This window comes from Rutilus rutilus (genome assembly GCF_951802725.1).
Source record: "Rutilus rutilus genome assembly, chromosome: 25".
NCBI classification, from domain to species: Eukaryota; Metazoa; Chordata; class Actinopteri; order Cypriniformes; family Leuciscidae; genus Rutilus; species Rutilus rutilus.
The window spans coordinates 4,893,715-4,906,653 of NC_140229.1; the positions used below are offsets into that span (position 1 = coordinate 4,893,715).

General features: G+C 36.3%; 1 protein-coding gene across 1 annotated transcript; it reads left to right on the top strand.

The window, feature by feature from the left end:
• The first annotated feature begins 1,039 nt into the window (after positions 1-1,039).
• On the top strand, positions 1,040-8,174 carry polm (polymerase (DNA directed), mu). The gene is made up of 11 exons (XM_084400586.1): positions 1,040-1,860; positions 2,213-2,390; positions 2,488-2,586; positions 2,674-2,844; positions 3,084-3,155; positions 3,297-3,417; positions 4,936-5,068; positions 5,225-5,327; positions 5,437-5,667; positions 6,208-6,291; positions 7,760-8,174. Exons 1-11 carry the CDS (start codon positions 1,688-1,690, stop codon positions 7,844-7,846), a joined length of 1,452 nt encoding a protein of 483 aa, XP_084256712.1. The 5' UTR covers positions 1,040-1,687; the 3' UTR covers positions 7,847-8,174.
• Positions 8,175-12,939: the final 4,765 nt, after the last annotated feature.

Below are 12,939 nucleotides of genomic sequence, written 5' to 3' on the forward strand. Positions count from 1 at the left end.
ATCTTTATGTCACTGTGAGTGGGTGGAGAGGGGTGTCTGGTCTATTTTACATTTGATGGATTCAAGTGGGAATTTTTTTAATTACAATGTATTCACTAATTCATTTAATGTGAAGTGTACAAAGAAACAATTTTCAATGGTTATTAAGGCAATTCCACAGGCAATGGGGAACTTGGTTCGAGGCATGTTGCCTTATGAGGTTGTTGAAGCGCGGATGCCGGCACTTTATATAGGTGAACTGAACTTTAAAGAGAGAACATGTGCAAATAAAATTATAAGGGGAGCCCTTACCTCTGAACTATTCCCTTTACCATTAAAAAGAAAAAATATACTTAAAGATTATTCTAAAGAAATAATAAGTATATTAAGAACCAGATACCTCACTCTTCCTATCCCACCAAAAGCTAAAGAAACTCATTTTAAAATATTAAATGATATTTATCCCTGTAATGTGTTTCTGAAACAAAGGTTTAATATTGATAAGAATAATTGTACTTTCTGTGAGTTGGAGATGGAGAGTTTTTGATTGTAATTATATAAAATCCTTTTGGGGTTCGGTCCATAAGTGGTTATTTGAAAAGGACTCTCAAGCACCAGTGTTAGGATTTTATGAGATTAGATTTGGGATTATATTGAAGGATAAAAAAAGAGACTTGATGTATTACAGTTTAATTATTTTATACATAAGTGTAGATTTATGAAGGTAAGATCTTTGTTTTTTGTTTTTTTTTCAAGGAGTTAACTCTGTATAAAAAAGCTTTGAAAGATATAAAAACAAGACAAGCCTAGGAGGTTTTCAAACTTATACACATTTTGATAACTGATTAGACCTCTGGGTTATTTTATTTCTATTTATTTGATTTATTTATTTATTTTATATTATGTTTGATTTGGCATTTATGTATGTGTTTGAATTGTTTTGATATTGGAGGCACATATTGTTAACATTAATTTGTAAGCCTGATTTTGATTGGTTAATAAAACTTAGTTAAGTTAATGTGGTAATTATATCTGCACCCAGTCGGAACTGTTTATGAGTGCACCAACATGTGCATCACTCAAAATAGACCCCCCTGTGTAACTTACATGAGACACGAGATTCCGAGAGGTGTCGCCTGTGGTGGCCCGAAAACCTGAACTGAATTCTGGACTTTATTTTTTATTTTATTTTTATTTTTTTGACGTTTCTGAACAACCCCATTGTCGTTTACATTTGTTATTTAAAATGCGTGATACGTTGCTACATAATTAGAAATCGGGTGCAGAAATCCTTTTCTAGTAATCACAAATGGCTGTGATTGGTCCATCCTCACCAGCGCTGAAAAAAGTAACAGAAACCACGTGATAACACCACATCCTTTCGCTGCGGTTATGACACTTTTCACCTGAAAATGTATAAAGAGAAACGTACTTTCTTTATAGCAGTTTCATTTAAAAGTAGTAAGTGAAGGGTCAAAACACAATACTTATTATTTATGTCCACCGAGACCAATTAAAGACAAATTTCGGGCCACTAATGCGCGCACTTAATCATGAAAATAAAAATGTTTCTGTGACTCACACGTGACATCTTTTCCCTCAATCTTGTGAAAATGCAGAGGGTTGGATTACACCTGATCTGTGGTGGTAGATGAGGTGGTTAAAATTGGCAGAAGCGGGATCCAAAGTGTTTACTCTAGTCTAGACTATGATCCCATTAAAACGCAGGAAAGTATCTCTAACTGTTAGCCAACAGAATGACATCTGTAAATTTCCCCATGTTTCTATATTCATCTTGGAGAGAAAGATGGGAACATCTAGAAGAGCATTTCTTACACGACTAGGACGGAGCAAAGGATTTCTTATTAAAGAAACTTACAGGTATGTTTACACTACGAACCGTCGTCAATTTATCATGGTATTGCCACAGTTCTTTTTTGTTCCATAAAACACAGGTTATTATTCTATTATACAGATAAAATTGGATTTAAATAATACATACTGTTGTGCATTACTATAGTGAGTACAAATATATAAATAATGTAACTTAATTGAACAAATTTGATATATATAATATACATTTTTCAGTGTATAAATTGGGTGTTTATAAATGATAGATGGCTTTTAAGTTTTAGGATGGGTCCTTCACACGAGAGTCCGTGGCATCTTAAAGATTAAAACCCCTGCCATGAAAGATAACTTTTGGACTAGCCCAGTTTGTTTTCTTCTACAGTTCCTCCATCACACATATTGTGTCAGAAAACAACAGTGCAGATGAACTGCAGGCCTGGCTGGACAACCAAACAGGACCAGACACTTCCAGTTCTGTCCATTTGTTAGATATCAAGTGGTTTACGGAGAGCATGGAGGCAGGACATCCCGTTACTGTTCAGGACAGACACACATTACAGGTACAAGGGCAGATCTCACTTGCTGGATCTGCTTTTATGGACTCATTACTTTAAAAAGAGCAAATGAACTAAGTATGTAAATGTGAATATGTTGCAGGTTAACCCAAAACCCAACATAGACCCAACTGCAGTGATGATGAAAAGTTATGCCTGTCAAAGACGGACACCTTTGAAACACCACAATTCATTTCTAACAGTGAGTTATTTGATGTCTCAACTGCTTTCTGATTATTCACTGCCATTGAGCTAAAGATGAGTAGTTATTTGACACTCTGTCCTGTAGGATGCTCTTGAAATCTTGTCTCAAAATGCCGAATATAATGACAATGAAGGACGGAGCGTCGCTTTTAGACGGGCAGCTTCAGTCCTAAAGGCACTTCCCTATCGAGTGAAGAACATGGAGGATCTGAGGTCTTTGCCCTGCCTGGGTGACCATTCGCAGAGGGTTATTAAGGTGACAATTATGCTTTCTTGTAGCCTAAAGGGAAAGTTCACCCAAAAATGAAAATTCTGTCATTATTTACTCGCCCTCAAGTTGTTCCAAACCTGTATAAAATTATTTGTTCTGCTGAAGAAGAACCATTGCCTTTGTCGCTTTGGATAAAAGTGTCTGCTAAATGCATAAATGTAAACTTCTCTCAAAAATCCATATTGTCTAGATGTATCTGTTAAGAAACTTATTTCACCATTTAGGAGATTTTAGAAGATGGATCATCAAGAGAAGTGGAGTCAACAAGACAATCAGATCAATTTCAGGCCATGAAGGTAATGATGGGTATATGTTCATAAATAGCATTCTTTCATACTACTCAAACTGTTCTGAATATTGGCATCTGCCATTATAAATGAAATGCCTGATTTCATACCTTTAGTTTGTGAATTATGAAGTCGCAACCTTTTCTGCAGGCACTGACTGGTATTTTTGGGGTGGGTGTGCGGACGGCAGATCGCTGGTTTAGAGAGGGATTGCGATCTCCTGATGATTTGTTTCGCACAGGACAACAGTTGAACCGTGCACAGCAAGCGGGTACTGCATTTCAATGTGCTACATTTTTTAAATTATATTCATAAATATAGAAATATTTTTATCAAAGAACCTATATAGTGTGAGTATATATATATATATGTGTGTGTCTTGAACAACATTTGATTGATCATATATACACTCACTGGCCACTTTATTAGATACACCTTCCTAGTGCCATCAGAGTTGCCTTAAGAAAGATTCAACAAGGTGCTGGAAACTTTCCTCAGAGATTTTGGTCCATATTGACATGAGAGCATCACACAGTTGCTGCAGATCCATGATGTGAATCTCCCGTTCCAGCACATCCCAAAGCTGCTCTATTGGATTGAGATCTGGTGACTGGACTATGAACTCAGTGTCGTGTTCAAGAAACCAGTTTGAGATGATTTGAGCTTTGTGACATGGAGTGTTATCCTGCTGGAAGTTGATACACTGTGGGCATAAAGGGATGGACATGGTCAGCAACAACACTCAGGTCGGCTGTGGCGTTTAATGATGCTCAATTGGTACTAAGAGGTCCAAAGTGTGGCAAGAAAATATCCATTACACCATTACAGCAGCAGCAGCCTGAACCGCTGATACAAGACAGGACGATCCATGCTTTCATGTTGTTTAACCTCTGATCCGAACATCTGAACATCCAACCAGAAATCCAGACTCATCACTTCAGGCAACATTTTCTAATCTTATATTGTCCAGTTTTGGTGAGTCTGTGTGAATTTTAGCCTCAGTCTCCAGTTCTCAGCTGACAGGAGCGACACCGGTGTGTGTCTTCTGCTGCTGGAGCTCTTCTGCTTCAAGGTTTGACAACACGTCACGTGTGTGTTCAGAGATGCTCTTCTGCTTCAAGGTTTGACGTGTTGTGTGTTCAGAGATGCTCTTCTGCACCTCGATTGTAACGAGAGCTTATTTGAGTTACTGGTGTCTTTCTATCAGCTGAACCAGTCTGATCATTCTCCTCTGACCTCTGGCATCAACATCATCAACAGAACTGCCGCTCACTGGATATTTTCTGTTTTTTGGACCATTCTCTGTAAACTCTAGAGATGGTTGTGGGTGAAAATCCCAGTAGATCATCAGTTTCTGAAATACTCAGACCAGCCCGTCTGACACCAACAACCATGACACGTTCAAAGTCTCTTAAATCACCTTTCTTCCCCATTCTGATCCGAACTTCAGCAGAACGTCTTGACCATGTGATTGGCTGATTAGATATTTGTGTTAATAAGCAGTTGAACAGGTGTACTTATTAAAGTGGCCGGTGAGCGTACTGTATATATGTATTTGTATGTGTGTATATATATATATATATATATATATATATAATATATTTATGTGTGTGTGTATATACCTAATAAATATACCTATATTTAAATGTGTGTTCATGTAAAGTATTTATTTATTTATTAATAAATATAAAAGATTTAGCACCGGTTAATGAATTATGATGTGGTTCTTCAAAAAAACTGAAATGGACGATCTAGAATTTGAAATGACCTCTGACCTCATCACTTTCAGGTGTCCAGTATTACGACGACCTCCAGAAACCCGTCACTAAGACGGAGGCTGATGTCATCAGTGATATCGTAGAGAAAGCTGTGCGCGCTGTGCTGCCCGGAGCGGAGATCAGGCTCATGGGAGGGTTCAGGAGGTCAGATACTGAATCTTCAAAGCATTTTTGTGCATTTACCTGAGTATACGGTAAAGTTTGATGTACTATATAAATAGAGCTGTGCGATTTAATATATTTGACATTTTGCGACAATATAAACAATCAAGCAGTTGAGATTCACTATATATATTTCAGGGGGAAAGAAGTCGGTCATGATGTGGACTTTCTCATAACGCATCCAGAAGAAGGGAAAGAGGAAGGACTGATGCCTAAAATCACAAACTGGCTGGAGGAGCAGGTACTTGTGATGTTCTTTGAATAGTTGGATGATCAAATCCATTCCTTGTGTCTGTTTGGTGTTGTAAATCATGTAATATCTTTACAGAGTAACATGTATTTTTCATCAGGGTTTACTGCTGTATCAGAAGACGACCAGAAACTCTTATCTGGAAAAGATGGACGGTCCAGCTAGAGCTCCTAATAACATGGATCGCTTTGAGAGATGCTTTTCCATTTTTAAGCTTCAGACAGGAAGTGAAAGAGCCAGTGTGTCCGGCTGGAGAGCTGTACGGGTAGATCTGGTGGTCAGTCCCTACAGCCAGTTTGCCTTCGCTACTCTCGGATGGACCGGGTCTAAGGTGTGGAGCTTCCTCACTTACAAAGGATTAAATCGTTTAGAAAATTTCACTATTATATTTTGTTTGTTTTCAGTTAGTTTTATTGGTTGAGTAGTTTGAAAACAAACACTTTTAGTAGTACTTTTAAACACTAAATACTTACATTTTTAAATACATTTAGTAATTTTCATAGTCAGATCACTGATTATTGATTGAAATCAATCAAAATTGATAAAAAAAAGAAATATATATGTGTATATATGTGTTTTTGACATTTTTATTAGTTTTTGTCATAAAATATGTCTATATAGTATAGATTTTATACATTTTTATTTCAGTTTTGGTTATTTTAGTACATAAAGTTAAACTAAATGAAAATAAGAAATGTTGCCAGCTGAAATAAAATAAGTTTAAGTTTTGTACATTTTATTTTACTTTATTTCTGTTAACGTTCATTTTACTTAGTTATAAAATGTATCATCAGGCTGATTAATGTGAATGTTTGACGGCGTCGTCACACTCGCAGTGTTTTGAGGTCATGATGGGTTGTTTGTTCTGCAGCTGTTTGAGAGGGAGTTGAGACGCTGGGCTGGGCAAGAGAAGCACATGTCTTTGAGCAGTCACGCACTGTACGACAGCAAACAGGTGAGCCACTAAAAGTACATCAGTAGTTGTAGTATGTTAAAGTGCCCCTATTATGCTTTTTAGGATATTACCTTTTATGTAGTGTGTGATATAGCTGGTAGTAAATGTAAAATAGGGTTATTGACTCCTAAAAGAACCAATTCTGAACTGCCTGAAACATGTCATCAGTAATTCCCGTCTTACTTCTTGCATGACCCTACGTAGGTTTGTAACAGATTTGCATAATGCCAGCCTATGGTCTTAACTGGCTGCTCGCGAACAACGTCTGCTTTGACCCTCAAACACTGTAGTTGTAGCTGAGACTGGAAGAGTTTGGTTTGTGTTGTCGTCATGTAGAGGAGACGCTGTTTTCTGCGCTGCGAAATCAGGAGCTGAATACAGATATGGTAATGGGCATTTTGCTTCCGACACATACTGTAAGCTTTCGACCAATCAAAACAAACTGAACCATCTGATCAATCAGAGCATAGTAGACCAATTACAACAGACTAAGTCATCTGACCAATCAGAGCATTGTAGACCAATCACAACAGACTAAGTCATCTGACCAATCAGAGCAGAGTAGACCAATCACAACAGACTAAGTCATCTGACCAATCAGAGCAGAGTAGACCAATCACAACAGACTAAGTCATCTGACCAATCAGAGCAGAGAAGATCAATCACACGAGACTGAGTCATCTGACCAATCAGAGCAGAGTAGACCAATCACAACAGACTAAGTCATCTGACCAATCAGAGCAGAGTAGACCAATCACAACAGACTGGGCCATAGCAACCACACAGAACACCCTAGCAACGCATAGCAACACCATAGCAACCACCCAGAACATCCTAGCAACCGCCTAGCAACACCCAGAATACCATAGCAACCACCTAGCAACACCATAGCAACCACCCGAAACCGCCTTGCAACGCCTTAGCAACCACCCATAATACACCAGCAACCGCCTAGCAACACCATAGCAACCACTCAGAATACTTTAGCAACCTGAACACCCTATCAACCACACAAAATACCCTAGCAACACCATAGCAACCACCCAGAACACCCTAGCAACGCCCTAGCAACCACCCAAAATACCCTAGCAACCACCTAGCAACACCAATCAGAGCAGAGCAGGCTCTCAGAAAGGCGGGGTTTAGAGAGACCGAATCCTTTATCGAACCGTGTGAGAAATGAGCTGAGACTGCAATGTGTATTATGAGAAAATTCAAGTGTTTCTTTTCTTACCTTGGATGCATGTAAACTTACTGCGGGAGACTCAAAAACAAAATTAGGAGTCTTTAAAAGAGCAAATAGGGGCACGTTAACATATTCTGTGTAATTTGACTTAAAATACTTTTTTGGCCTATGTATTGTACAATATATAGGTTTTATAAGTCAACATTAAATGTTTAACTGTAAAAATGCTCAACACCTTGCTAAAAGAAAGCTACATTTACATCTCTCTGTAAAATTGTACAGAATCAATACCTCAGAGCAAAGACGGAAGAGGAGATTTTTGCCTACCTGGGTCTGGAGTTTATTCCTCCGTCCGAGCGCAACGCCTGAATCCAGTCTATCAGTCTCCGGTTATCACTACTAATGTGCCAGTGCTTCATCACAGAGCCGGATATACTTTTGATTTTACCTGCCAGTTATGATCAGATCACGTTTCACATGTAAACGTTTATAAGATGTGCTAATGTTTTGCAAGCATCAGATATCTGCCAATAATTTGCTCAGTTTTCTCCGTGTTTTGCACTATAGTTTAAGGTTTTAACGTGGTTCTCCGTAAATAAGGTACAGTAATGAGAAATAGTAAGTCTCTTTTATCAGACACTTGAATGTTTATAATATGTTGTTCTTATTTTATACTTTTTAATTAAATATTTTAATGAAAATGTGTCACTATACATTATTTCCACGTTAGCGCTGCATTAATTTGACGTTGTCTTTGGATAAATGACCATTGGTGGGTTTAATGTAACATCTTCACTGGCACATTGGTTTTGACTTGATTTTATCGTCTTAGCTGCTGGTGTGATTGTCTACAATTTAAATCTACTTTAATTTTGATAAAGTTGCATATACTAAACCTATAAATGACATTTACGGAGATGTATGGAGGCTCTCCGCTTTGTCAGTGAGAATATTTGATGCATGTACACATCATATATGCAGATGTGTTTGTGGTTAGATGATGCCTGACATTATTCTAACCTCCTTTTTGTGCACCTGGTTCATTTTGACCCGCTTTTCCCAACCGCCAAACTTCTTTACATGCGCATTATATATTTTAAAACAATTTCTCGAATGCTGGGGGGAAACAGACTACATAACAAAAAAAATTAATTCAGCAGCCATTTTGTGTTTCTGGCATTGCAACCTACTTAACATAAGGATATTTATTAAAAAGAAACATGCTAACATTTGTTTTTGTGACAATATTTACGTGAAATGATTTCGATTTTAAAACTCACCAGATCCTTTGTGAATCTTGTTGAACGGTATAGGACCTTCATGAAGGCGGAGTTCAATATTGAAATGTTTTCATAATTATCTGTTGACAAACAGTAAAAACAGCTGATAAACCGTATAAAACAGGTCTATTTTTTTCAATGAACCTCTTCCTTCTGTCAATGCTTAGTAGATAGTGAATATATTACAGTTTTTCATTTAATATACAGTACTGTTTAAAAAGTTTGGGGTCAGTAAGATTTTTTTAATAAGAAATGTAAACTTTTATTCAGCAAGGATGCATTAAATTGATAAAAATAATGATTTCCGAAGGGTCATGTGACTCTGAAGTAATGATGCTGAAAATTCAGCTTTAAATCACAGGAATAAATTACATTTTAAAATATATTCTAATATAAAAAATCTTTCTGGCCCCAACAGTGTTTTAATACACACTGATCATCCGATTCATTTGGAAGAGGAAATGTTGGCGTTTTCCCTGCTAGCGTCAGGTGAAATGAGACGTGTTTAGTCTGGTGTCTCCTCCAGTATATAAACAGACGTCTCTGTCTCTGCGGGGGATCTTTCAAGTAGAAATTCACCTTTCTTTCAGTGTTAATGGCGGCAGCATTTATTCAGGCTTTACAAAATAATCAAATGTGCATGAGAGAATTAATCCATGATACATTTGCCATTTGCCTAGAGTGCAAATAAATATTATGGAGACACAGCACTGTAAAAAAAAATCCCCGTAAAAAAACTGTAATATTCCAGAAGCTGGGGTGCCAGAAAAAAAAAGAAATTTACATGACATTTACATGTTTTTCATGTAATTTTACACAGGAAATGTACATTTGCAGTCTATTTCTGTAATTTGATGGGGTTTTTTTTTTACCACATTTCAAAAATACATGAAAAATCTGTAAAATAAAACCGTAAAATTCCGTAAAACTAGAAAAAAACTGTTTTTTTTACAGTGTAAATAAGAAAAAAGCTTACAGTATATTCAAATTAATAATCTGCTTATTTGAAAACACAAAATTGCCACAAGTCAAACCAAATATGTTTATAATAATAATAATTTTAATGCAACTGGTGTGGAAACCGTTTTCTCTGAGATAAATTATGAACGTTGACGTATCTGACCTGTATTTTCCTCTTTCCCAATACAATTTCTCACTCAAGGTATTTAACTTTTTCTTAAAGGGACAGTTCACGCAAAAATGAAAATTTGGTCATCATTTACTCAAGCTGTTCCAAACCTGTATGAGTTTCTTTCTTCTGTTGAACACAAAAGAAGATATTTTGAAGAATAACCAAACAGTTAATTGACTTCCATACTATTTTTCCTTTTTACTATGGAAGTCAATGGCTACCGTCAACTAGTTATCGACATTCTTCAAAATATCTTCTTTTGTGTTCAACAGAGGAAAGAAACTCATACAGGTTTGGAACGACTTGAGTAAATGATGACACAATTTTCATTTTTGGGTGAACAATCCCTTTAATATGATGCCTTTGTAGACAAGATACTCTGGTAATGCTCCAGTACAGTTTATAAAACCCCCCCAGAGTACAGTGTAAATAAATATAATGTATGAAAATGATAATCAGTCAGTTGTTTTACTATTTAATATCATCACTGTGTTTTTGTAAGGGGCGAGAAAGCCTTTTGAATCAACACAAAAAATAATACAACTAACAATGTTTTGAGTTTCATCTCATATTCTTTGTCTAGTATTTTTTTATGACATTTTGTTTTGATGTCCCATCATGTCACAGAAGCGTGTATAATGCACTAATGGACAGTGTGAAACACTATATTGTTTTATCTCTGATGGCTGTTGGTTTGCATTGCTCTTTAAGTGGCGCATCTTCAGGTTTGACAGGACATAAACCGGCGTGTCTCATTTTATCTACCTTTAAGTTGTATTTTATGGCGGTTTGAAACCGGCAGACACCTTCTGCTAACAACATAATTGACCTCTAAATGTCATTTTAACTTCAAAGGGCACGTCTAGGTTCACACCTCACATCAGCCTTTACATTACACTCTTAACAGGAAAAGGAAAGGCCCAAATGTAGCGTTCCCTCCTCCCTTGTCTTTCTCGGCGAGGACGCTCCTTTCAGTCAAGTGTCCATGATGTGAAAGCATTCACAAACATGGTGATCTGGCCCCGGCTCTTCAGTGATGTGTGTCGTAAGAGACGGGGTGGGTGGGTTTCGGCAGTTATGCTCAATAGGGCTTAATGCCTCCTTCACACTTCCCCTCCCCGGTTCCAGGTGTGAAACAAAAGTGCTCTGAATGGGCCGCCGGAGCGTCCGGGACACCTCTGGTCTCTCTGGAGGAGACGGGGCTCTGGCCCCTCGGTCTCTCTCTCCTGATCACAGACCTGCTTTTCCGACCGGGCCGGTTCCTCGGGTCCATTCCTCTGATTGGAGTCAATGAGGGATTACTGGATGTGTTGCAATCAGGGTTGATGGGATTAACCGGATTAGTGACTTTCACGGACATTCCCTGCATAACAAACGAGACCAGAACACACTATCATGAGGCCGCGTTAAAGTCGTTAAACGTTGTACAATCACAGTTTGAAGTTCTAATGTGATAATTGATACGCATCATACAATATCACAGAAATGTGAAATTTTTTTATGAAATAAACCCAGCTGATATCGGCACATTAAAAGAAGAGCAGTTAACTAATATTCTCAACATAAGGGAGAGAGAACAAATCTATGTATTAACATTCGAGTAAAAATCAGTTTTTAGCATAATATTTAGATCATATCCTACATATTATATAATATATATAATGGGCAGGCCATTTGGGTATTAACACATTTTAATATTTGCTTTTATTATACACACACACACACATATATATATATATACTGTTGCCTATATATATATATATATATATATATATATATGTATAAGTATGTATGTATGTGTGTGTGTATATATATATATATATATATATATATATATATATATATATATATATATATATATTAATGTATATGTATATTAATTGTATCTAACATAAATGTTTGTGTAAATATACATACATACACACACATATATATATATATATATATATATATTTAAATAATAATATATATACAAATATTACATACACAAACTTTTCTGTTAGATGCAATTAATCTATATATATATATATATAGGTATTTTTAGGTTATGTGTGTGTCAGCCGTTTATTTATTTATTTTTACAATGTCTGTGATTTTTTTAAACTGTATTTATTTCTTTAAATTATTGGTATCAGTCTAATTAGGCTAATGTCGGATACTGTCAGCGTTTATATCTTTATATATATATGTATGTTGATGGCTAAAACTACCACCATACAAAAATACTAAAACTGAAATGAAAAGTTATTTAAAAATACATATATTTAGACATTAAGAAGCTAATAAAAATAAAACTACTCAAACTTTAAAATCAAAATGAAAACAGAAAATATAAAAATAAAAAGTAATTCAAAAAAATAAAAACAATATCGATCTCAATGATACTAAAATAACTCTGATGTATTTTATTTTATATAGATATATAACATTAAAATGAAAGGACATACATATGTTTATTTAAATATCTATTTAAATATAAATGTTATTGTTTTGATTTCAATATCAGCATGTTGTAGGGAATCATGTTTCTATAATGATATCTAAATGTGCACAAATCTGTCAATAGATGCTCAGCATAAGGGTAAATGTTGGTGTCCTGATGATTGTGTAGTGGTGTGACGCTCGTGGTGCCGGTGTTGATTTTGCACAGCTGGTTGTTTGGCCCTCGGGCCCCTGAAGCGCTGGAGAGGGACAATACCTGAGCAATAACAGAGCAGCAAACAGCCCTATTAGAGATGAAAGAGCCTCAATGAGGACAATCAAAGGCCCTCACTGCCGGGGGCCATTACTCTGAGAGACTGCCGTCTGTAGACCCACACTTAACTGAAGACTCATCAGCACAAATAAATATGAGGACAGAACAGTGTTATGGGTGTTATCCAGCAATAAAAAAATGCTGTCAGTATCCAACATGAGCCTGATACCAGTGAGTACAAGAAATTAAAATTAAAGTCATTAAAACGAAAGAATTATTTGTCAAAGAAACGTTTTATTAAGAGAGGAGAGACTGCTGAAATCATTCAGATTACTTTCTATACAAATAAATGCGA

Coding starts and splice junctions, on each gene's coding strand:
- polm (XM_084400586.1), top strand. CDS start 1,688: ATGATCCCATTAAAACGCAGGAAAGTATCTCTAACTGTTAGCCAACAG. Junction 3,156..3,296: donor ATCAATTTCAGGCCATGAAG/GTAATGATGGGT, acceptor CCTTTTCTGCAG/GCACTGACTGGTATTTTTGG. Junction 3,418..4,935: donor GAACCGTGCACAGCAAGCGG/GTACTGCATTTC, acceptor CATCACTTTCAG/GTGTCCAGTATTACGACGAC.